A 26,245-nucleotide genomic window follows, 5' to 3' on the forward strand; every position below is an offset into this window, starting at 1 on the left:
GAAGGCTGAAGGGAAAAAAGTAGATTTTTGTTAATTGGGGAAAAAATAAACAAGATTAGGAAACCACAGACCACATTTTGGGTTTGTTTCTTGGCAATTTAGTTTTAATTGTGTAAGTACAAAAAATGTACAGCTTAAGTAAAAAAAAATCAAGATGAAAACAATTGATCAGAGACCTGAACACAAAACTCTTTTAAATAAGCAACTCAGACTAATCAAACCAAAATTTTAAGCAGATTTGATTATTGCTTGGGAAATTGGCAAATAATTTACTTTTCATAATTTTTACAGTTCTAATTTGTGCTCAATCAAAATTACATTGTTTTTGTTTTTCTGGCTAGGCAATGGGGTCAAAATTACTTTAACTGTAATTTTCCAGGAGTGAATTCATTTCATAAAGAATCTGAATGTTCATGGTTAAGTAATTTACTCAACACAGAATTAGTGATTTTAGAAATCAGATTTATAAAGTGCCTTTCTCCCAAGTTCTTAATCACAAACTACTATATAAGTGAATTCATGTATTAATTACTTTAAGGTTGAAGAAAATTTATTCCTCCTCATTTGGAAAAAAAAAAACATTTTCAGATTTAATCTGTAAAAATTTGCTCAAGTCAAATTTTATTACAACAAAAATCCACATAACAATGATTTTTAAGTGAAATGTATGGCCCACTTACTTATTTAAGCAATATTTTATATAACATTCCAGTAAAATGAAACAAATTGAACAGCTCCTTGGGATTCTTCCTAATAGGATCTTACCTATAAGACAAAATAGCATTTCTATAAATGTCTTAAAGGCTGAATTTTGTCTTTAAAATGTTCTTTGTTGACTCAAACACAAGTTCATATCTGGAAATTCAAATTTTGTAGTCTGTTACTATGGCAGAAATTAGAAGCCTCACTTAAATATGCTCAATTTTCTGATGTATTTGCAATAAATTTTACTTATAGAAAATAGAAATCATGTAATTGAAATTCGGAAGGATTCTGGTCAGTTGTTTTTTTGTCTTAACTTTTCAACTTCGAATGTCACATATATATATATTTTTTCTATTAGAACTCTAAAGTCACTAAGGAAACACACCTATAAATTTTAAGATATATTTATTTTAAAATATAAATAAGAAAAATAAATATTAATTTAGACATCTAGATTGAATCCACATATTCAAGGCATAACATTTTTTGGATATGAGACAAGAAAGAAAACAATAGTTATGAGTTTAAAAACCCTCTTAAAAATCTGTAGTTGTTTCTCCAGGATTAGTGCAAAATAATAACACTCCAAATATCCAGACCATTAGGCAAGTAAATGAAAAGGATTTTAAATTCTTAAAAAAAAAAAAAAGCAAATGACCTGAACAGAACAAACATGTCCATCTGTAAACGTAGCCTTTCTACAATGTTTCTTTGTTTCCCAAAAATCTTGAACTAGTTCCATAAAATGACACTTGGGGGTGACCTCCACGGGAACCTGTGTAGCTGATAAAATTCTTAAGGATGAATAATGAAGTTCTGTGATGACGCTGAATGTAATGTATCAATCCTGGAGAATCACCTCATGCACTCCCCCTCCCTGGAGTCAAGTTGGCTTTCAGTCATTTCTCACATTTGGTAAGGGTAAGGGCAACCAGATTGTTCAACATGGCCTCTTTTCCTCTTAATAGTGACTCTTGGGTTTGGGGTTCATGTCCCAAGGACAATGCTAAGCGCACCTAAGCCACAAGGTTAGCCTTTAAAACTTCCCCAAGCACAACTGATAAACTACGGGCTCTACTCCCCTGAACTAATGCCCTGGGTGAGGGAGAAGTGGGCCATTGAGCAAATGACTCAATATCCTGTGGCGTTCTACTCAATAGTAACTAGGGGAATGATGTACACAGGAAAGGATATATATTTATATATGGGGGTTGGATATATCTTTGGAGGCTAAATGTAGGAAAAACAAAGATGTACCTACAAGATTTAAGATGCACTAGCTATGGGGCATATGGCCAAATACTTTTTTTTTTAAGTGAAATTTAGTCAGGTATTAAAGGGCTCTTTGGCAGAAAATATTAAGGAAATAAAGTACTGCCTTAGATCATATAAGCTGTTCAGGGCAAACTGTACAGGTGTTTGCCAAAGCAGAGTGCCAATGATTGTATTAATATACTACTGGAGGAATACAATGTAGGAACCCTGAAAAAGGCTAGAATTACCTGAAATGTCAATAAGGATAATTTGCCTTGCTCCTAATGGAAATATTACAAATAGAAGTGATTTATATATTTACAAGAAATCCAAATGATTCTCAGGATACCTATCCTTCCTGGGACAATGATAATTTAGGTACCACACCATTACTGAATTTTCACAGCTAGTGTGTTACAGTTTTTTTGTAAGATACAGAGAACAGAACAGTTCTTTTAAGATTGTCTTTGTGAGTCGTTAAAGATGGAATGGTGATTACACACAAAACTACTTCAGTCTTTTTCAGTGAGTTCTCTTCATACGTAGACTGGAGTATTTATTTGGCCTGCTGGGGTGATCTTCCCTTACTGATGGCTTGTCAGGTTCTTCCAAGGCCAGCTTTCTCAGGAAACAGTACAAATCATACTGGATTTTTGATCTTTAAGTGGTTGCTGTTTCTGAAGTTCCTTTGAAATGCGTCTTCTAATTCCTAATAAATAGAGGTCTCGATCAAATTTGCCAGCAGCTAGAGGAATGCTGTAAAGGAAAAAGAAACTGTGATATGGATATTGCTTCTTAACTGTAAAACCAAGGAACAATCTGGACTTTGTAAGAGCTACAACAAAGTGAGATTTCTCTCCCTTTGGCACATGCATGCATTTTGTGGGTGTCTTCATAAAGGACTCTTTGTGGCTGAGTATAAAGTGGCTTTGGGCAGTGGTCTCCAAACACCTCCAACTAGGTACGTATATTTACTTATTTATTATATACATGTACTGCTATACTAATAATTATATATATCATAAAACTTACATGAAGATAGAAATTAAAAAGGATAAAATAAAGATGAAACAACCTTTGTTACTGCAGATGTAATTGGGAGCCTCTGGAATTTAATGAGAACCCAACTGGTTACTGCCGGTTGTATAGAAGAAGGGAGAGGCCTGAGGGAAAGCAACCTATTAGGAGGCCTTTATTATAATACAGCACGGGGGCAGAATAGGATTAAGGGAAACAGAGTTAGTTTTTCACAACATGTCTGTTATGGAAGTGTTTTGCATAACTGCACATGTACAACCTATATTGAGTTGCTTGCCTTTTCAATGAGGGTGGGTGGTGAGGGAGGAAGGGAGAAAATTTGGAACCCAAAGTTTTAAAAACATATGTTTTTTTAAAAATGTTTTCACATGCAACCGGGAAATAAGAAATATAGGAAATGGGGTACAGAAATCTATCCTGCCCTACAGGAAAACAGAAGGGGAAGGGGATAATAGAAGGGGGGAGAGAAAGAAAAGAGGACAGATATGGGAAGGGATATTCAGAATGCATGCCATCTTGCGGTGGGGGGAGGGTGAGACGGGTTGAAAATTTGGAACTCAAAAACTTGTGGAAATGTTGAAAACTACAAATAAATAAATTTATATTAAAAAAAATAAAAACAAACAGACAAAATAATACAGCATGGGAGAGGTTTTAAGGACCTTAACCAGGGCTATGGTAGTGTAAGTAGAGAAAAGGGGACAGATATGAAAAATGTGCAGGTAGAAATAAGATTCTGGAAATAACTGGATCTGTTTGTGTGATGACGGAAGGTGAGGAGTCTTGTAAACCTGGATGACTAGAAGACTGGTGGTACCCTTAATAGTAATAGCAAAGTTTGGGAAAAGAATGAGTTTGAGGGGAAAAATAATATAATGAGATCTGTGATTCAGTTTTCAATCCATTGGTGTCTGTTCATCCTGTGCAACTACAAAACTAGGAGGCAAGGCTCTTACACACTGGTCATTGCCCTGGAATGCAGAGCCTACTTTCCAAGGGGAAACTTAGAGTCACAAGGTGATGTTGGAGCAGGGGATAGGTACATTGTTTTTTTTTTTTTTTCAGAGTCAGTTGGGATTATGTGACCTGCTCAGGGTCACACAGCTAATAAATATCTGAATCTGTATTTGAACTCAGGTCCTCCTGACTCCAGGTGTCCACTGTGCCACCTACCGACCCTGAGCTTGAGTACACTGAAACAAGAGAAGTTGATTACATACCTCAAAGGGGCCCCAATTTGGAGACTACTGTCTTCGGGAACACACCAAGAGCTTTTCTTTCTAGTCTTAGCTACTCTAACTTTGTAATGTTCAAGGTAAGCCTGATTCATCAAAATGTTTATTAAGTATATACTGTGTTCAAGGCATTAAATATACAAAACCAAAAAACCAGCACCCAATCTAAAGATTATATTCTCCTGACTGAAAAGTTGATTTGCCATCCAACTTTGAATATCCCACTCAGATCTGTATCAAAACACTTGATTTTAAGAGGAAAAACAATATGAAAGCAAGCTTTAAATTGGGCCTATTTTGAATGAGTTATCTCAGAGATGATTTTAAGTTGACCTGTTGCCCTCCTGAGATAAAAATGAAGATCTCACACACACACACATATACACCTATATTCTTAAAAAATTATAATCCATGACATTCAAATGCAACTTAGAATTAAAAAAAAATAACCAAGACTTCTGAGTGGAACAAAAAAAGAGATCTGCATTTTTTTGGGGGGGTATTACACAAATACAATTCAAACAAATCAATACAAAATAATCACTTTGAGATGAGTCATTGGCTCATGGTACTGGTATCTCTGATTTATACAGCTCCAAAATGTGAGGCTACGAGGTTGAACTTAAATCAAGTCAAATTCCAAATTCAAACACCACCACCTCAGGACCTGACAAGAATCAGTGAACTTTGGAAGTCCTAACCCTAAGAGGAGCTGATGTGACCCCTTGTAAAAAGAGATGCATGAATGGGACACTAACTTGTCTCTCCCAGGTTTCACTTTTACTCGGAACAGACCATACACTGGGCGGTGATCAGAAGTCTTGATTCCAGGACAGGAAGAATACTTGATTGGGTAGATGTCTTCTATTTGACGGCTTTTATATACAACTCGGTCCTATAGGGAGAGATTTACAAAAGGCAGGGAAACTAAGCTGAATTCCACAGGAATACATGGTCTGCTCACCTTTCATTTCTTTTTAAAAATTTTCATAGAAAATAGAATAAGAGGAAAAAAACAGTTCAGAGCATCAGCCAAAGCTGACATCATATGCAATATTCCATGTCTACAGTGTTCCCACCTCTATAAAGAAGGGAGTGGAGTGCATTCTTCTACCTTTTCTTTGGGATCAAGCGGGATCATTATAATTTCACAGCATTCAGTTTTTATTGTTTGTTCTTCTTTACATTTACATTGTTGTGGTCACTGTGTTTTTACACTGGTTTCCTGGCTTTGTTTTTTTTACTTCACTTTACATCAGTTCATATAAGTCTTCCTATCCTTCTCTGTATTCATATATTCTTATACTACTGTAATATTCTATTATGTTCATGGATTTTAACTTGTTTAGCAATTCTCCAATCAATGGATATGTATTTTGTTCCTAGCTCTTTGCTACTATAAAAAGTGCTAAAAGTAATATTTTTATATCTATGGGAACTTTTTTTTTTAAATCTCCTTGGGGTATATATACCTAGTGGTGACATCTGTCACTGAAAAGGCATGGGCATTTTAGTCACTTTCTTAGTATATTCTAAACTGCTTTCCAGAATGATTGCATTAACTGTCCATTAACGTGCCTCTCTTTCCACAACCTCTCAAACACTATTATCACCTTTTATCATCTTTGCCAGTAACTAAGTTTGAGATGAAACCTCAGAGTTGCTCTGATTTGCAAGTCTCTATCTATTCGTGATTTTGGAGCAATCTTTGCTATGACTGTTAATATTTTAACAATTTTTTCAAATGCTGTTTATACCCTTTGACCACTTATACAAAGGAAATGGATTTTGGTGTTATAATAAATTTGTATTAGGGTCCCTATATACCTTTATTAGACATAATTCCTGTGAAGATTTTTTTTTTGCCCAATCAATCACTTCCCCTTTTTATCCTAGTTAAGTTGATTTGGTTTGTGCAAAAGCATCCAATTTCATATAACTGAAATGATCTATTTTATCTTTTGTGATCATTGTTTTGCTTGTCTGGTTTGGATTTCCCTCCTATAATACTACTAGGTCTTTATCCCAAAAGAGATAAAAAAGAAAAAAGAAAAGGACCTATATGTACAAAAATATTTATAGAAGCCCTTTTCTGGAAGTAAAGAATTGGAAATTGAGAGGATGACCATCAGTTGGGAAATGGCTGAAGAAGTTGTGGTATATGATTATGATGGGATAATACTGTACTGTAAGAAATGATGAGCAGGATACTCTCAGAAAAACCTGGAAAAGGCTTGCATGGGCTGATGCAAAGTAAAATGTACTGTGTACAAAGTAACAGCGATATTGTGAGATGATAACTGTGATGACTTAGCTATTCTGAGCAGTACAACGATCCAAGACAACTCTGAAGCACTTATGATGAAAAACGCTACCCATCTCCAGAGAAAGAACTGATGGCGTCTGAATATAGATTGAAGCATACTTTTTTTTTTTACTTTCTTTATTGAGGTTTTTTTGTCTACGTTTTCTTTCACAACATGACTATTATGGATATGTTTTGCATGACTACACATGTATAACCTATATCAAATTGCTTGCCTTCTCAATGTGGGGGGGAAGAAGGGAAAAAGGGAGAGAATTTGGAATTCAGAGTTTTAAAAACAAATAAATGTTGGAGGCTGTTTTTACTTGTAACTGGGGAAAAATAAAATACTAAATAAATTTTTTTAATATAAATTTGTTTATTTTTAGTTTTCAACATTCACTTCCACAAGTTTTTGAGTTCCAAATTTTCACCCCCCCTCCCCCCTCCCCAAGATGTCATTCTGAATATCCCTTCCCCTAGTCTGTCCTCTCTTCTCTCTCTCTCCCCTTCTCTTATCCCCTTCCCCTTCTATTTTCCTGTAGGGCAGGAGAGACTTCTGTACCCCATTTCCTGTATTTCTTATTTCCCAGTAGCATGTGAAAACATTTTTTTTAAAACATATGTTTTTAAAACTTTAGGTTTCAAATTTTCTCTTTCTCTCCCTCCCCACCCACCCTCATTGAAAAGGCAAGCAACTCAATATAGGTTGTACATGTGCAGTTATGCAAAACACTTCCAGTAGACATGTTGTGAAAAACTAACTCTATTTCCCTTAATCCTATCCTGCCCTCCCATTTATTCTATTCTTTCTTTTTGACCCTGTCCCTCCTCAGAAGTATTTACTTCTGATTACCCCTTTCCCAATCTGCCCTCCTCTCTATCATCCCCCTGCTCTCTTGTCCCTTCTCCCCCTATTTTCCTGTAGGGTAAGACAGATTTCCATACCCAATTGAATGTGTATGTTATTCCCTCCTTAAGCCAAATCCTATGAGAATAAGATTCACTCATTCCCCTCACCTTCCCCTGTTTCCCCTCCACTGTAAGAGACTTTTCTGTTTTTTTTGTGAGATAATTTACCCCATTCTACCTCTCCCTTTCTTCTTCTCCAGTATAATCCTCTCTCATCCCTTAATTTTATTCTCCAGATATGACCCCTTAATCTTCAACTCACCCTGTGCCCTCTATCTATCTACATATACATACATATAATTTTTTTCCTCCAACTACCCTAATACTGACAAAGGTCTCATGAGTTATAAATATCATCTTTCCATGCAGGAATGTAAACAGTTCAATCTTAATAAGTCTCTTATGATTTCTCTTTCCTGTTTACCTCTTCATGTTCCACTTGAGTCCTGTATTTGAAAGTCAAATTTTCTATTCAGCTCTGGTCTTTTCATCAAGAATGCTTGAAAGTCCTCTATTTCACTGAATGACCATTTTTTCCCCTGAAGGATTATACTCAGTTTTGCTGGGTAGGTGATTCTTGGTTGTAATCCTATCTCCTTTGCCCTCGGAATATTATATTCCATGCCCTGCGGTCCTTTAATGTAGAAGCTGCTAAATCTTGTGTTATCCTGATTGTGTTTCCACAGTACTTGAATTGTTTCCTTCTGGCAGCTTGTAATATTTTCTCCTTGACCTGGGAACTCTGGAATTTGGCTACAATATTCCTAGGAGTTTTCCTTTGGGGATCTCTTTCAGGAGGAGATCTGTGGATTCTTTCAATTTCTATTTTGCCCTCTGGTTCTAATATAGGGCAGTTTTCCTTGATAATTTCTTGAAAGATGATGTCTAGGCTCTTTTTTTGATCATGGCTTTCAGATAGTCCAATAATTTTTAAATTCTCTCTCCTGGATCTATTTTCCAGGTCAGTTGTTTTTCCAATGAGATATTTCACATTGTTTTCTAATTTTTCATTCTTTTGGATTTGTTTTACAGTGTCTTGATTTCTCATAAAGTCACTATCTTCCAATTGCTCTATTCTAATTTTTAAGGAAGTATTTTCTTCAGTAAGCTTTTGGACTTCCTTTTCCATGTGGCCAATTTTTCTTTTTAGGGCATTTTTCTCTTCATTGGCTTTTTGGACCTCTTTTGCCATTTGGGTTAGGCTATTTTTTAAGGTGTTATTTTCTTCAGTATTTTTTTGGGTCTCCTTTAGCAAGCTGTTGACTTGTTTTTCGTGATTTTCTTGCATCACTCTCAGTTTTTCCTCTACTTCCCTTACTTGCTTCTCAAGATCCCTTTTGAGCTCTTCCAAGGCCTGGGACTGATTCATATTTTTCTTGGAGGTTTTGGATGTAGGAGCTTTGACTTTGTTGTCTTCTTCTGGTTGTATATTTTGATCTTCTTTGTCACCAAAGTAAGATTCTATGGTCTGACTCTTTTTGCGCTACTTGCTCATGATCCCAGCCAATTACTTGAGTTTTAAACTCTTTGTTAAGGTAAGAGTCTGCTTCCACTAAATTTTTTTAAAAAATTTCCCTCCTAACCACAGTAATGAAAGAAAGAGACCTGATCTGGTTCTTTTCTAATTTTGTTACTCCCCTTTCACTTCTTATGTTCTACTGTTTAAAACAAGTTATCACTCATCTCAACCCATTTCAGGACTCACTTCACTTCGAAAAACTGATTTCACTTGAAAGTTATCTGTGTTCACAGTTGTTTGGGTTTTTTTTGGAGGATGGGAGGGTGGGATTGTATTCAAAGATTATTAGGACATTAGACTATAGAGCTGTCTTAAAGTATACCTCAGAATAAAAAAATCCATTTCTTTACGAATGTTCATTGGTGATTCTATTCAATGAATCCTGACAAGTAGGATGCATGTTTTCTCATTTGTTATGAAAGTAATAAGAAGATAACTACATGCACAGAATCTATGTGTTCCATCATCTGAGCTTTAATAGTATATAATAGATCCACTGGTTTCTTAACCTTTGCTCTTTCAAGAAGCATTACCACTATGAGAGAGAGTTTGACAGCAAACTTACAGCATAGGAAGGAAAAGGTCCCAAAGCTGAGGTAGCAGGCAAAGGAAACTGGTACCTAATGGGCATTTCATTAAACATTAGTTCTGTTAGTTCCTTTATGCAAAGGAATCTGACTTCTCTACAAATACATCTGGTAGAAATGGGAGCCTCAGGAAATATGTGGGATTCTTCTTTTAGTATTTACAGCTAAGAGTTATAATTAATCAGATAATATATTCTTTATAATAACATTACCTTCCCCCCAAAAAAGTCTGTTGAAATCAAATGTAATTCTATGGAATCAATAAAAAATATCATTAGCTAAAATTCTAGGCAGTTTCTACATAGTGGCATTTTTTTCTTACAATGATTGTGACAACCAAGAGTCCACGTGTACAAATTTTCCAGCTGGATATCAATTTTGGAATTACATGGGCTAAGCAAGGTCCGGGTTTCTTCAAACAATAAGTATTTGTTTTGGCAGATGGCCATAGGTAGTGTGATCCAATGTGTCACACGCAGAAAGAAGACTAAGTCAATGAAGATGCAAGTATAGTCATGTACAACAGGAACATTATGAGCTGCAGTCACACTCTCAGGAATATGTAGGCCTACAGCTCAAAACTGAGAAAAAGGCACTGCCTTTCTAGTAGGAAGGGTAAGGAATGAAGACCTCTTACTGTATAAGAAGGCGTCCTCTGCTTGGAAGTGCTATCATAGCTGTCCTTTCCAACATCAAATTTATATGAAGGGAAAAAGTGAATGTCTGCTTCCCTGAACCCCTTGAAGATGGATCCTGCAAGGCAGAAAGACAAAGCAAGGATAATAAGGACTCTCTGTCCCAAGGTTCTGCCTCTGTTTTCACAAAGTCCATCAGACTAAAATAACTCAGCCTTCCAAAATTTAAAAATGAATAAGAAAAAATAGCAATGCCACTTACCTTTCTTCATTTCTTTAATAAGTTGATCATGCTGAAGTAGCTCTGACATGTTCATCTCCAGATTCTGTTTCAGGATTGACTCTACTGCCATCCGTCCACCATTCAGTCGAAAATTGAAATCTCCAAACCAGAACACTTCATCAAATCGACTTGTGACATCCACTGAAGCAAATGTCAGAAGGTTCATTAGTGTCATATTTCCTAGTTGAGCATCATAACACAAGCAGTTTCAGATCCTGGCTTTTAGCTATGGGTTAAAAACAAGACTAGTAGTGATACATACTGTATATAAAGCCCTGAAGGGCCCAACAGAGACTCTCAACAGGTACTCATTAAATTCTGAGGACTGGCTATCTAGTGAAAAAAGAAGACCAGTTCTGGAATAGACAGAGAAGCTTGTCCAGATCTGTCGCAAAATGGTAAGAAGGAACGTTTGCTTAGCTGTGCAATGGCCCACTATTTTGTAGCATTCCCTTGAAATTCAAATGCATAGAAAAGTTCACACTAATAAAAAGACAAGGGTTATGAAGAGACAGTTTCAAAATAGAAAACATAAGTTTCTAATAATCAAGTAAAACGTTATTTTTAACAAATATTCAAAAAGATGCAAATTAAAATAATTTTGAGATATCACACCTCATACCCATTATATTAGCAAAAATAATTAAAAGCAACAAAAATAAATGCTGGTAGGGCTGTGAAGGAACAAGCATAATCATTCATTCCCAGTGGAATTTCAAATCTGCAGAATCTTTTTGGAGAGCAATCTGATAGTACATATTAAAAGTTACCAAAATAATCATATGCTTTGACCCAATAAATTTATTATTGGGAACAGACCCTGAAACAGTTATTGAAATTTTTTTTAAAAGAGCAATTATTCAAAGATTTTTCCTAACAGCATAATGCATAAATGAAAAAAGTGGGAAATGTTCAATAATAGGAAAGTGGTTAAATAAATAATGCTACATTAAAGTATTGGAATTCTATAATGTAATTAGAATCAATGAGTATAAGGAATACAAAAAACAATGCTTTATGAAATAATGCAAAGTGAAAAAAGTAGAACTAAAAGAACAGATTATATTCTAATTACAATCAAATAAGAGGGAAAGCAAATGAGAGTGAATGGACAAAGAATCCTTATGAGGACTTTCAGAGAATGAATGGAAAATTTTAATACATTATATGCTGAAATTAACTTAAAATGTAAATAGTTCCTAAGCAAGTGTAGTTGGCTGTATTGATCTTCAATGTTATGTTTTTAATAAAATACTTAAATTTTAACATTTAAATAAAACATTAAATTTTAAAATCTTCGCTGATTTTTTTTCACTTCCATTTAAAACAGCCACAATTCATCCAATGACAAGGTACAGTATTATATCCAAATTAAGATAGTAAAAAAAGTCTTCCTGTTTAGCATGAACAAGGTACTGTTTCGGTATCTCAATTTTTCTTCTGCCAAATGGAATAACATTAACAATGAGTGTGACCCTTGTATACAACTGGGGCTGAAGAGATTTAAAATTATGCCCTCTCATCCTTTGTGATGAGAAGGATCACAAGCTAAACATTGTTTTTAGAATGGTGAGTTTATGTGAATGAGACTAGTTAGCTAGAAGTTATTTCTACAGTTTTTTTTTATTTCTACAGTTGTTGATCTTGAATTTACCTCCCCATATGCTCCTCCTCATTTTGCACATACATACATATATATATATATGTAATATAATATTATATAATAGTATACTGAAATATTACTATTACCCCTTGTGCCTACAGTAGACTCTAAAGGGCAGGAACCGTGACTCATATAAACTTTGTATTACTTCTAGAGCCCTGCAAAAGGCTATGCACACAACAGACAGTTAATAAATGCTTACTGTTTTACATTTTAATTAAAATTTTTTAATTTTTCTATAACACAATTCCCTAAGGCACAACAGAAAATATGCTTTCTATTTAAGTGACTAAGTAATTCATTACAAATTATAGAGAAAAATGTCTGTCAGTATTTTTTTTAAAATGTACATTTAGATTTGAATACTCACAGGAACTAGATAGATATGGGTTTGTATCTGGGACATTCTTAGGAAGTGTAAGTGCTTGGATAGTTTTACTGTAGTCTAACAGTCGATCAGATACTTTCCCATCACCAGCTGAAATAAAAGAAAAAATTAAAGAATGTGTGTGACACATAAATTTATAAATTCAAACAAGTCTAGATATTCTTTGGGCATTTCAAATATGATGCACTTAAAGAAGACAAAAACTCCTGGGTCACAATGATTCTATTTTCAGAATTCGATCTAATTTAGCCAAATGTACATAGTTTGGGGATTTAAACCAGAACATATTCCCTGTCTCCCCTGAAAAAATTAATTGCCCACTGTGAACAACTGACCACTGAGTATAAACTAACAGATACAAATTTAGGGTCCTGTCTTTGACTCTTGTTTTACAAGTCTGCAGAAAGCTTGATATAAGTCATAAAATCACAGAATTTCAGATCTGTCACAAATTAAAGACATTATTTATGAAGGGTCTAGACCCCTCATTTTACATACGAAGAAACTGAGGCCAAAAAGGCAAGTGATTCATCTAAGGTCATAAGTGGTAGAGCTGAGAACATAATCCAAATCACGTGACTCTCATACTTTGGTGTTCTTTCTGCTATCGTTGTCTTGTGCCACTCAACTATATTGAGAACATTGTCTTCACTAAAGTTATAGTTCTATCTTCAAAGGCACCAAAAACAAAATGCCAGGAACCTGTGGCCTTGAGGCCACATGTGGACTTCTAGGTCCTTGGGTGCAGCCTTTTGACTGAGTCCAAGTTTTACAGAACAAATCCTTTTATTAAGGGGATTTGTTATGTGAAGTTTGGATTCAGTCAAAGGGTGGCACTTGAGGACCTAAAGGGCCTCACATGGCCTGGAGGCTGTAGGTTCCCCACCCCTGCTCCAGAACTTCCTTTATGCAAGCATTTATCGAGTGATGTCTCAGGTAAATGGGAAGGAGATTGAAGAAGATTCTGAAGGGTTGAGCTTTGATGGTTTACACATCCCAATTATTTAACTTTTTGGAAAATAGCACAATTTCTCTAAGGTCTCAAGAAGCCAAAATTATTATTTATAGCTTTGTGAAGGGTTAAAAAAAATTAGTGATGTAAGGAAGTTTCAACAAAGATCCCTGCTATGCTATGCTATGCTATATAGTGTATTAGGTAACCATTCAGAAAATTCAATCCTTACTCCTCTGGTCCCTTAAGAATTAGTTTCCCAAATCTAGAGATAACTGATAGCTTAAATTGAGTTGCCAAGTGTACATAAAGGTTAATTTGATTTTTTTGGGGGGGGCGGTGAGAAGGAGGGAGGAAAGGTAATGTTTGTTCTAAAAAGCTAAGTTGCACAGTACATAGAGTGCCAGGCCTGCAGTCAGGAAGACTTGAATTCAAATCCTACCTTAGACACTTACTAGCTGTGTGACCCTAGACAAGTCACAACTTCTATCTGTTTCAGTTTCTTCATGTGTAAAATGGAGTTAAAACAAAATCTATCTCACAGGGTTGTTGTGAGGATAAAATAACAAAATATTTATAAAGTGCTTTATAATGCTACATAAATGCTAGCTATTATTAAATTATCAAACTTTATAAATTTAACTATATTAGATCTAATACTGAAGATGAAATCACTATCGTGACACAGTAATTCACATCCACTTTAAATCCATCACACTTTACTTTAAAAAGTATCTAGAACTGGTCTGAATAAGAAAGCCAAGGTTTCTTCTCATTCCCTACTATGTGGCCCTCTAGGCATTATATATTTTTGACAGTGAGAGTAGAGGCAAAATCTGAAATAATGGAGTTTGGAACAATTATAATATGTTGCACAAATTAACTGTATGCATTTTTACATATTTGGAGTTAGGCTTTTCTGTTTTGTTTTTGTTTTTGGCTAGGCAATGGGGTTAAGTGACTTGCCCAGGGTCACACAGCTAGTAAGTGTTAAGTGTCTGAGGCTGGATTTGAACTCAGGTTCTCCTGAATCCAGGGCCAGTGCTCCATCCACTGCGCCACCTAGCTGCCCCGAGTTAGGCTTTTCTGAATTCATAAGCTGCATTTATTCAGTTTATGAAGTTTCTACTATGTGTGAAGCACAATGCTAAGATCTAAAGGTACAAAAACAAAACATGATCACCCCTCAAAGAGTTGACAAATACACTACTTATTTAAGCAAGTAAATATCACTTCTCTGCAGGGTCAGGAAATCATCAACCACTGAGGGATCGGTAAAGGCTTTGTAATGTATCGAAGATGGTGCCACTCCTTGAAGGGGGCCTCTTCATTTAATGATTGAGGAATCCGTTGATTAATATAAAAACATTCAGTAGTTTTATGAATATCAAGCATGAATAACTAAGTGGTACTTTACATAAGTTACATAAGTATATATTACATATAATAATAAGTATATATGTGTGTGTGTGTGTGTGTGTGTGTGTGTGTATATATATATACACACACACACACATATGTATTTACCTAAGTATAGAGATGAAAGCAGTGAGAAGTTTTTTTAAAATAGAACAATTTAATTCAGAAAGTAAGTGACTTACAAGTGAAGTGAGATGTGATAAAGAGAAAGGAGGTGCCAAAAAAGGTGAAGCTGACTCCCAATGACCCTTTGGTTTTTATCTGAGACACAATTCGAGTTGTTACTGTTGAATATTCTACTTCTGTATGTGGGAAAGAGAAAAAGAACAGAGAATTACTTTCCTATTTAGACTATTTAGTTTATAACACTGTTGCCTTTTCAATCTTTTCCAAAGAGGCATGTCTAACAAGTTTATCCGAAGAGGTTTACTCATTTTTTCCAGGGGACAGGGCCTATCTGCCCCAACACTAAATCACCCTAGGTTGCTATGTTTTGAAAATTGTGTTTACTTTTTAGAATTCTCCTGCCTCTACCCTCACTGGCAGGATATCAGTTACTGGGATTCCTTCCTTTAAGAGCCGCCCCCACAAACCTAATTTGCTGTATCCATGCCACTTTTAGTTAGGCAAGGAGAACACTGAGCAAGCCAAGATTTTCTGTGAAATAAAATTACAGTTTCAATAAGTAGACTGAGTGAGGTCCCCAAGACCTCTTCTGAAGAATAAAGTATGTCAATTTCAGCTACTGCTATTTTGTCAACTCAGGGGCCTTTTTTGCTTTAGTTTCCACAGCTATGTTTCCAAATGGCTGAAGCTGCCCCAAATCTGGCCACTAAAGAAGTAGGACCTTATAACTTTTTGTCATAAACAACCTATAGTTAAGTATTTAAGGAGCCTCTAAAGTAGTAACCTGGGGTGAAAATCTGTAATAGTTATGGACTTTTCTTGTATGACCTTGTTTTTCTAAATGAAATCCCTTCCGGAGCCTAATAGTAAAAGAAATTAATCTGTTACACTCCTGTGTGTCTATGTTTAAGCAATCCATCATAAACAGATGTACTGTAAAAAGAACAAGTATATAAATGCTGTTCTTTAATGTTAACAAAAAGGTCAGTTTTTTTTAGGGGCATGGCTGCTAGTTTCAATTCCACTAATAGTAGTATTACTACTCCTACTTCTGTAATTCCTATTTTCTTTCACCACATATTTCATACCTGAACAGAACCAGATGAGGTCCCTTCTTATAAATACTGACATGTATAGTACACCGTGGGCAGCTGAGTACAGCATTACATAATGGGGTCCCAAAGTTTCCTGTAGCCGAATCTCCCACTCCCGCCTGTGGGAAAGAAAACGAAAGAAACAAATCTACACTTCAGCTCTGAAATGACATGAACAAAACAGCTAAAGATGAGACTTTACATTCTGTTTTCATGATAGAAGAGCAAACTGGCAAAATATTGGCAGAGTTAAGAATCAAAGTACTGAGTTTTTTCATTAAGTCATTGTGGGAGAAAAAAATCTAAGAAAAACAATAACAACAAAATCTAAGCTATTTTTAACCAAAGGAAAACACGGCAACTAAAATCCTAGTAATAAACATGCTGTGATACATTTAACTAGCCATTTTTAGTCTCATAAAAAGGTCAAAGCAGCTTCCTATTATGAAACAAAAAGGATTAACTTTCTGTGAAAAGGCCATATGGCCCATGATAAAAAAGAAGCATCTCTGTTCTAGGGCCTTCTGTGTACAGAGATTACCAATTTCCAAGCTCTTTCTTGATGACATGGTAACCTGGCAAAAATGTCAACAATCAGGAAAATACCATAAAAATCTAAAAGTCTACCCAAACAAGATAGACTTCTCAGTCGATCTTAAAATGAATGCATCAGGATCTGACACATATCCATAACAGAGTAGTTATCTACATAATATGAAAACTTCAACCCAGAAATAAGAGACAAATATCTGGAAATTACACGGGAAAATTAAGAATAAAATTCAGAAATCAAAGTCAAAAGCTGAGAAATGACAGGCTAGGGCTTCAAATTGAATACTCAATATATTTTCCCTTTAGCCCTTAATAATTTTTTAAAAAGTTATTTAATAATTACTTCCTTAAGAAAAAGTGGGAGGGGAAGGAAGTAGAACAAGAACAATTTGCTTTTAATATTAGTTTGGCCATTATAGAAAAGGAAGTAAAACTGGATATGCCTGGCACCTAACACAGAGCCTTTCACATAGTAGATGCCCTCCCAAATTCTTGTTGATGATAATAATTTCCATGAGTGGCATCTATGTACTATCTCAGACAGTATTAGGTACAGACAGAAAGGTTGAGCTTAAAGCAAGATCTTTCAGCTGTAGGAATTTGTAACTAGCAGTTCTGGCTTTTATTTTGGCAAATACAAAATATGGTGAGAACTGGAAAAGTGAGAAGAAAAAAATGTGTGAAGAGGAGAGGCACATGAAATAAAGATATAATTTAACAAGGTCTTATTTACACTGGCTATAATACCTGTCTGAACAGCCTTCTTGCACTCCTAAAACATACATGTCCTGGACACAGTCAGCTTCAGAAGGTAATAAAAAGTCATCCAGGTTATTTGGAAGTTCCTGCGCAAAAGTTGAACAAACTGGTTAGATCAAAGGATAAGATGACAAGCAGCAACATAGAGACTGTAAAATATAAACAAGACAATCAGAAACGAAGAGTAAGGTACAAGAAGTACATAACAACACAATTTAACTTTCATTAGAAGATCACAAACACCCCATTTCTTATTGAGATATGAGTACTGGGTTATTCTATTTATTTTTAGCCAAAGGTGGCCCCAAGAAGATAAATGACTTGTCTAAGGTCAAAGAGCAAATGCTTGGTGAAGCTTATAAAATAAATTATAAATTATATAAATTATAAAATTATGATTTTCTCTTTCTAAATATCCAATTACATTTAATCAAGCAAATTTCCAGCTTGGGGCCTCAGTTCTCTCACCTGTGAAACGAGGGAGGGGTTTGGACTAAAGGTCTCTTTATGCTCTGACATTCTATGTTCTATGTTTTTAAACACAGGCAATGTGTTCCACAAGTTTTCAGGGTAATCAATTTAAACTAAACCTTGTGAAGAGAAAATGTGCCAACTACAACTGTGTAACTAGCAAATATTAACACCACCATTGCTGTTCTCTCAAAATTGTTCTTTTCAATTTATTTATGGAAATATTTACTATATTTCTGACCTGAATTGGATTTCTGGTAGTAAGAGCAATCCTGGCTTACAAATGTCATGGTCATAGACAGCTGAACAGAAGGTAGATCTGTTTCAGTGAGAGCCATCAGAACTCTTATTTTTAGGGTATAAACCATTCTGAGATTAAGTACTATTACAATAGACTCTGCTTTAACAAAGGAGACTCCTGGATTGATGCAAGTTATTCATTTCAGAAGGAAACATGTGGGACAACAAGCTCTAAAATACACCGTTATCAAAAAAAAAAACCAAGAAAAAAATTTTCATGTACAAAACTACCAAACTGCCTCCTGCTTTCTCAAAGTGTTTTGTTCCTGGTGGGAAATTGATCTAGATGACAAGTGGTTTTACTAAGTCTCATCATGAAACTTCAGAATAAAACATTTTTCCAATTGGATTAAATCTGTGACAGTAGCAAATTTTCTGTCATTGATCTGTTAGAAATGGATACGATAGGGAAAATAATACTTTCTTTGTTCTATTTTACACAAGCCAGCACTTTTGTTATTTATTAACACTAAATCATCAATCTCTGCAGCATGCTATCTAGGTAAATGTCCAGGCTGCTAGTACACTATTCATTTTCCACGTGGGGCTAACTAATTAAAAAGACAACAGGATTCCATTGCATCATATTGCTTACCGGTGGTAGAGTAATCAAGTAGCAGGTCATAGGAGAGAATTAACAAATTTCCACTTGTAGTCACATTCTATAAATGTAACTCTACCCAACAAAAGAGTTCACTACATATTGATATTCCTTCTGTTCTTATCTTCCCCCTACCACTTGTACAAGCTGCAAAATCCCTGAGATCAAACACAGTTATACAACCTTCTGGCCCTGCATGTTCCATGTGGCCACAAAGAGTCCCAAGTTCCCATCTGGAAAGTATCGGGTTAGTTCATCCACTCCCAACAAGGCACCACTAGCTGAGAAGTTTCCTTCCATATAGCTCCTATAAAAAGAATAAAATAGACTAGGTTCAAAACAATAGTGAATTCCAGAATAAGGCTACCAAGTACTTCCAAATGGTACAAGTCTTCAAAGGAGAAATACAGCAAAAGCATCCAGCTATGTATACTCTCTGGAGAGATGTAGCCAAACTCTTAGCTAAGACAAACTCAGACTAATATAATTTCTCCTGAAAAGGATCACAAAACTTTAATATTAAGACACCAATTTTCTTTCTTTTCTTTTCTTTTCTTTTTTTTTTTTTTGCTGAGGCCATCAGACTTGCCCCAGGTCACACAGCTAGTAAGGGTTAAGTGTCTGAGACTGGATTTGAACTCAGGTTCTCCTGATTCCAAGGCCAGAGCTCTATTCACTGAGCAACCATGCTGTCCCTACCAATTTTCTTGAATCAAATCTGTTAATGGAAACTGCCTACAAAACAGGAGAGTGACTAGAAACTGATTTGAAAAAGAATTGGCATAATTTTTGTCCACTTTCAGCTTTTAGTCACCATACTATAGTGACTAAAAAATACTGATTTGTCCTGACTTTATGAAAATCTCATATCTAAAGCTCTAAATTTAACACAATATATATTAGGGGATGATTTTTTGCACATTACAAAATTCTTCACTTTACCAAATAATTCACCACAATATTCATTTGAATATTCCATTCCTTTTGTAAATCTAAAGTAGGATTTGATTTCCAAAATAAATCTACTCACCTTCGAGGTGTTTTTTTTTCCTCTTAAATTAAGGCCTACTATATAAAATTTGTTTCCTGAGTCATTTTTCTGACAACCAGAAAGCAATTTTTGGTAAGCATCACCATACAACTCACTCACATCAATCCTCCTGACATGTCCTTCATACATTTCTGATGCCCAAAAGCACTTTCCAAATCTAGCTCTGTAAGCCTGGTCACAGATAAAAGATTGCTTTTGATGTCTAAGACAGAAGATAAAAAAGCTGTTCAATTCTCCTTTATTTTAAAGCGCAGGGGAAGACCCATGATAATTCACCCTTGGGTATTCGTTTTGGTTTGTTAACTTTGTGGACTATGTCAGTAAGGTGGGAAGAGCACTGGCCTGGGAGTCATGTTCTAGTTCTAGTTCTGCAACTAATTCACCGTGTGACCTTCAGTCTGTCACAGTCAACAAGTATTATTTAAGTGCTTATTCTCTGTTAGGCACTGTGCTAAACATTGGGGAAATGAAAGGAGAAAAAAAAACCTGGTGCCTGCCCTCAAGGATCTCACATTCCAATGGAGTTCACATTCTACTGTGGCAATTCAATTTGGATAAAACCTTTCCAATCACTAGGCTTCAGTTTACAATGGGATGTTTAGACTAGCTTTCTCTAAGGTCCCTACTCGTTCTAAGTTTCAAAGACTTGATAGAATTTCCTGGGAAACTAATACAATACCTAAACACAAAAGGTTCTTCAACTCTGACAAAGGGAACGAAATGGAATCATTGAGTAAAGGGGAACTAGTTTTCAGTTTTTAATTCACACATTAATATAGTTTTTCCTCACTGCTTTGGTTCAGCAGGTGAAATTCCAATGAGGACAAAGATAATTCAATGTGGTGCTCACCAAATGCCCAATACATTTCATTTCATTAAAAAAAAAAAGGCTTCTTGACAGCAGGGTCTTTTATTTTTGTCCTTGTATCCCTAACACCTGGCACATAGTAGGCACTTAAAAAAACTGTTTGCTGGGTTGATTGAAACAGCAGCTGAAGGTAAAACCCTGTAATTCACCTGAGGGCAAATTATATAATATGCAATGTTGGAGTTATTAGTCCTTAGCTAATTCTTTTCACTGAGGAAAAAAGCAGACACATTTGTAGGTATAATTTTTTGAGATGATCATTCATCCTGGAACCTCCCGCCAAAGAAAACATTAACAACCCTGTCTTCAGCTTCTCTCACGCTAATTATATCTTTTAATTCACAACAAATAGAAAAAGACCCAATTTAATCATAACTGCCTGTCTTAGTCCTATAGAAATTAAAATAAATGAAAATTTTCTCAACTAGTCTTCTTTTGAGGGGAAAAAAAAGGATTTAAGCTAGATGTTTTTGCTTAACTGTTATGACAGAGTACAATCTAGAAGGAGGAATGAAATGACAATGAAATAAGGACAAAAGAATCAATAAAATGCTTAAAGATTTAAACTATTAAACTAAGGTTTCTGCTAAAAACAACGTAAGAATTCTTGTAATTTTTAAATCACTCCACTGTAAGGTGGCATGCCAATTTTAAATGATAAATGGCTTATAGAATGTTTAGTTTCACCTGGCAGTGAACCATAATACATACTGGAGGCATGCTAAATCCTCTCAGGCCATAAAAAGTCAATATTAATTAAATATTAAAGCTACATCCTGCCAAATTATGGGAAATCATTATCTCTTAAAAGCATTTTTTAAATGTAAAGATAACTTGCACCCAGCCCAGAATTCTGCAGTAAAACTAACAGAGCTGTTAGCTCACATCGTCTGTGTAAAGATGAACAATCAGTAATAGTAGTTATCTTCAAGAAACTGTGATGCCACCTGTCTGGGCAATCCTCCACTGATACAGATTTCAACCTTTCTGCAATTTAGTAGATGGTGTTTGAAAGCTCCTGGGGCAAAAAAAAAAAAATTACCACTTCATGGTCAACCTAGTGATGAGATTCTCCAAATTTTGCAAGGCTGGGTCCCTGGACCACAGATAGAAAAACTGTCATTAGGCCTATAATCTTTGTATGATTTCTAAGCAAATAAAACACAGCACAACATTCTAACCTCATCTATCTTTGGCCCACCTCTCCCCAGAGGAATGGGATTACAGCTGTCACTTATATAAAATCAACAGGATGAAATTTTAAAGCGGGGCACCTACCTGTTTCTGACATCCTTTGAGTAAATGGGTGTAAGAAGGCTGAATGCGGACTTCAAAGAGGTCGTGGAACAGTTATCACAAACCACACAGCTTTGTAATCTACCATCACTCAGGCTACTACCAGGCCGGAGCAATTTACTTTGAGCGTTATGCTTATAATTTATATAATCTGGGTCAATTTTATTAGTTGTCCTTAGGGTTTCAGATGCTACATTCAATTCCAAAGGGGGAAGTGCTAATGGTGGCAATACTTTGGAAAGTCTAAGTTTGTTCCATGAAGTTGTAACCCCATGCAGAAGCTCCAGGGAACCACTTGTCACAGTGGGAGGAATAATTTCCAAGGAGGAAGGGGGATCTGTATTATTTCCTATGTCTCCTGGTTCAGGAATATCCTGCAAAGAGGTGCTCTGTAGGCTGCTGAAGTTGTGAGGAGTATGACTGCCATCATGAGCCAATGTAGTCAAAGTTGGAGGACTTGTAGTCACCTCCTGTAGGGAGCCAGATGATGAACCTGTCTCATTAGGGTCTGTCAGGCTTTCTTGGCTTGTTCTAAAACGCCTCCTCCTCCAGCCTTTCTCATCTAAGGAAAATGTTCGCTCCAGCTTTGGTTTTCTGGGTGGTTTGGGGGTGATGGATTTGACCTTCATGTTAAATTTCATTTCCTCAGTCGTAAGTCTTAAGAGTCTATTGAAAGGAAACTCTGAGGTGTTCCCACAAGGCTCATTCCTTTCAGGCAATTCATTCTTCAGCCCTGCTTCTTTTAGCATTGTATCAGATTGTGGACTCACACAGGCTACTGGCTGCTGGGAAACTGAATGCTTAGGATCCATTATCACTGGCTTGGTTGGCATCTTCTGAGAGTGTCCATACCCCCACCAAGCTTGGGAGCTTGATCTTCCTGAGAAAACTCACCTTGTTAATTCACCACTTATCCCTCTGAATATCCTGGATATGCATTTGGGTTTGGAAAGCCCAAATACCAAAGTCAAAGACCCTATAGATACCTTACTTTGGGGCCTGGGACGGTGTAAAATGGCCACAGTCAACTGGCGCATGGTTGGAAATCTTGAAGTCATGGAGCCACAAAGAAATTTCTGAATGGAAGGGAAATAACATATCATTAGAATTTATTAAATCATACCAATTAATGTCAAATTTAACACAAAGGATTTTGTAAAGATACAAGGGCATAGCATATAGTCACCAAATGCATGAGCAATGCTATGGCACCTATGTATAACTATATGTGTAACTAGCATTTGTAAACATATATGTTTAGATATATGTATATACACACATATACATATACACATATACATACATACATGTGTGTATGTGCGCACATATATACACACACACATATATATATATTTGTAAACAGCTTTACACTAAAGTGTAAGATAAAACCCCATGTTACTACCACTTTAATGACAGCCCAACCCCACCACTGGGTGAGCTGGCTGTATCACTTGGCATGCTGAGGACAAAACAGATAAAAATTCACAAGCTGACTTTCCAAACCTGCTATCAAGTTACACTCTTCTCTGACAGTACCCACCTAAGGAGCTAGATGGCTTAGTGGATAGACTGCTGGATATGGAGGCAGGAAGGCTTCAGTTCAAATCCTTTTTCAGACACTTACTAACTGTGGGGTACTGGGCAAATCATATACTCTCTCAGCCTTAGATTCTTCAACTGCAAAATAGGGATAATAATAGTACCCACCTCCCAGAGTTGTTGTGAGGACCAAGTGAGATAATAGATGTAAATCCTCCTGCAAAGCTTTAAGTACTATATGAAATGCCACTTATTATTATTATCCAATGTCAACTACTATACCTAAATATGAAGAGCAGAATTTACACATAAATCTGAAATCTTAATTTTCTCCTTCTTGATTATGCAAGTGACCAAAATGTCCATATCCTTCAATTCTAAGATTCTACTGTTGAGCATATACCCCAAGGAAATCACTAACAAAAAGGTTCCATGTACACCAAAATATTTATAGGAGCACTTTTTGAGGTAGTAAAGAAAGAACTGGAAACAAAGTGGTTGTTCATTGACTGGAAAATGGTCAAACTGTGGTACATGAATGTAATGGATTATTACTGCCTTAAGAAATAACAAAAATGAATATGGATAGAAATGGAAAGACTTCATGGACTAATGTAAAATGAGGTAAAAAGCAGAGCCAGGAAAACAACATACACAAAAATTATAAAAATGGAAATGAAAATAGAACCACTACCTTAAATTATAGACTGAATGTTATGAAGTGATAAAAAAAGTTTATTATCAAAGAAGAGATATGACACTTCCTCCCATTCCTTCACAGAGGCTAGGGCCAGCAGGCATGAAACTCTGCACCTAATATCAGATTTTTTGAACGTATGGATTGTTTTAGAAAATTTCTCTTCTTTTCCTTTAAAAAAATTCTTTGTTTATAAGGAATGTCTCTCTGGGAGGAATGGAGGAGAGATACAGTGGAAAACTAGGAGATCTGAAACAAAAGATAGCAATAAAAATTCGTTTAAAAAACTTTCTCCTTTGTTTCAGAAGTGAATTCATAAAACACCTCTGTTACACTTCAAGGCAACAGCTTCCAGTTTTCCCCCTTCTCAAGCAAGATCCAATTCTTGCTCTTTGCTTATCAATGACTATTTCTAGCTCCTACTCCAATTCTCTATCTCTATCCTTCCCGCAGCCTTAAAACCAATGGTATTGTCTCTCTCAGGGAATCCACACACAAAGCAAAGGAGGGTGGGCTCCAGACAGGGTCTGCGGGAGCAAGGGCAAGTTTCGTTCCTTGGTCTTGGCGTGATGTCCCACAAGCCACAGACCCTCTCTGGGCCTAGGGAGACGACTTTCTCCTACTTCCTGGCCTGACAGGAATACTGGGAGAGTCCACATGCACCCGCAAAAGTGAGCCAGAAAAGGCCTAACTAAGTTCAAAAAAAAAAAACAGCAGCAGTGGATAAAAAGGGAAAAGCTCACAGCGACCTCCTGGAGACTATAAATCAAGATTACTCTCACACGTTTCCTCTTTCCCCGAATTCAATTGCCCCAATATACTTACCCCCTCGCGAATGCTGCTTAGATTAAGGGAGGGAGCAAGGAAGGAGGGGACGAGGGGCAATGATGGGGCTGGGGGAGCATGGCGGGGGGGCCCGGGGCGAGGACGAGGGCGGCCCCAGGGCGATGGGGACCCACGGATGCCGGGGTGGGGAGGAGACGCAGATCCTGGAGGGGTCGGGGAGGGAGAAGGGAGAGCGGCTGGGGAGGTCACGACACGGGGCGCGAGGGGAAGGTCGAGGAGGAGGAAGAGGAGGAGGAGACCGGGAATGGGCCAGGAGGGAGGCTAGAGGGGATGGGGAGGAGGACGTGGAAAAGACAGACGCGGGGCGCAGGGTGGGTCAAGGAGGGGACAGCTGGGGAGACCTCGAGTGATTCGTGGATGGGGCCCAGCGGCACGGAGGGGACCCTGCCGAGGTTGTGGAAGGGGCGATTCAGGAAGCCTCGGCGCTCACCTGCCCCAACCCCGCGCCGGGGCCTCGCCCCCCGGGCCGCACTCCCAGCTCAGCTTCTTAGCAACCGTGCGACCGAGGCGGGAGAAAGGATGGCTGTGGCGGCGGGACGGGGTCGAGGCATCGCCCCCTGGCGTCTGGAGGACCCGCACGCCGTGCAGCCTCCTGCCCGCCAGCCGCCTCTTCTCACCCCCACCCATCCGACCCATCCATCAGTCCAAGGGCAGGATTCCCCAGTGAAAGCTTCCCGCATCCTTCCCCTTCCCCCTTTCGGGGCCACGAGTTGGAAAACCAGCCTTTCCTCCCAAAGGTGCTGGGGGAGGTTTGATTTGTGAGCCTCTCGCTGAAGGCTCTCAACCCATGGGCCAGAGGAAGCATTTCAATTTCCTGGGCTCTCTAGGTGATGCCTTGGTTAAAAATCCAACCCTCCTGCCTCCCTCCCGGGGTTGGAAGGGTCCCTGGATCTGACTCAGCTTCCCCAAACCCCAGGAGAAAAAATGTGTGTGCTCCTGATAAGAGTCTGTGAGAGGGCACTGAGAGGCAGTTAAAGGACTGAGGGCGGTCAGTGGTCAGCCACCGGGCAGCTCCTATTTACTTCCAAAGTTCCAAAGTCCCTGGAACTCCAAGTCCAAGGGGAAAAGGTCCTGAAAGGCATTAGAGCGCTAGAGACCTGGCCTTACATGGTAACTGTCACTTGGGTCTTAGTCTCCTTGTCTGTAAAGT

General features: G+C 37.1%; 1 protein-coding gene across 4 annotated transcripts; it reads right to left on the minus strand.

Moving 5' to 3' along the window:
• Window positions 1-1,093: 1,093 nt before the first annotated feature.
• On the minus strand, window positions 1,094-25,617 carry INPP5E (inositol polyphosphate-5-phosphatase E). Of its 4 annotated transcripts, XM_020981903.2 has the most exons (12): window positions 25,075-25,519; window positions 23,554-23,690; window positions 21,996-23,089; window positions 18,982-19,105; window positions 17,415-17,512; window positions 16,110-16,234; window positions 15,078-15,197; window positions 12,507-12,614; window positions 10,453-10,614; window positions 10,193-10,308; window positions 4,991-5,127; window positions 1,094-2,715 (listed from the first exon to the last, which is right to left on the minus strand). In XM_020981903.2, exons 3-12 carry the CDS (start codon window positions 22,844-22,846, stop codon window positions 2,583-2,585), a joined length of 1,974 nt encoding a protein of 657 aa, XP_020837562.1. In that variant the 5' UTR covers window positions 22,847-23,089; window positions 23,554-23,690; window positions 25,075-25,519; the 3' UTR covers window positions 1,094-2,582. The 4 variants fall into 4 exon arrangements, with proteins under 4 accessions (XP_020837562.1, XP_020837559.1, XP_020837561.1 ...); XM_020981900.2 differs by lacking the exons at window positions 23,554-23,690; window positions 25,075-25,519 and adding an exon at window positions 25,526-25,617; XM_020981902.2 differs by lacking the exon at window positions 23,554-23,690.
• Window positions 25,618-26,245: the final 628 nt, after the last annotated feature.

The sequence above is a fragment of the Phascolarctos cinereus genome, unplaced genomic scaffold, assembly GCF_003287225.1.
Source record: "Phascolarctos cinereus isolate Bilbo 61053 unplaced genomic scaffold, phaCin_HiC Scaffold_2;HRSCAF=192, whole genome shotgun sequence".
In the NCBI taxonomy this organism is placed as follows: domain Eukaryota; kingdom Metazoa; phylum Chordata; class Mammalia; order Diprotodontia; family Phascolarctidae; genus Phascolarctos; species Phascolarctos cinereus.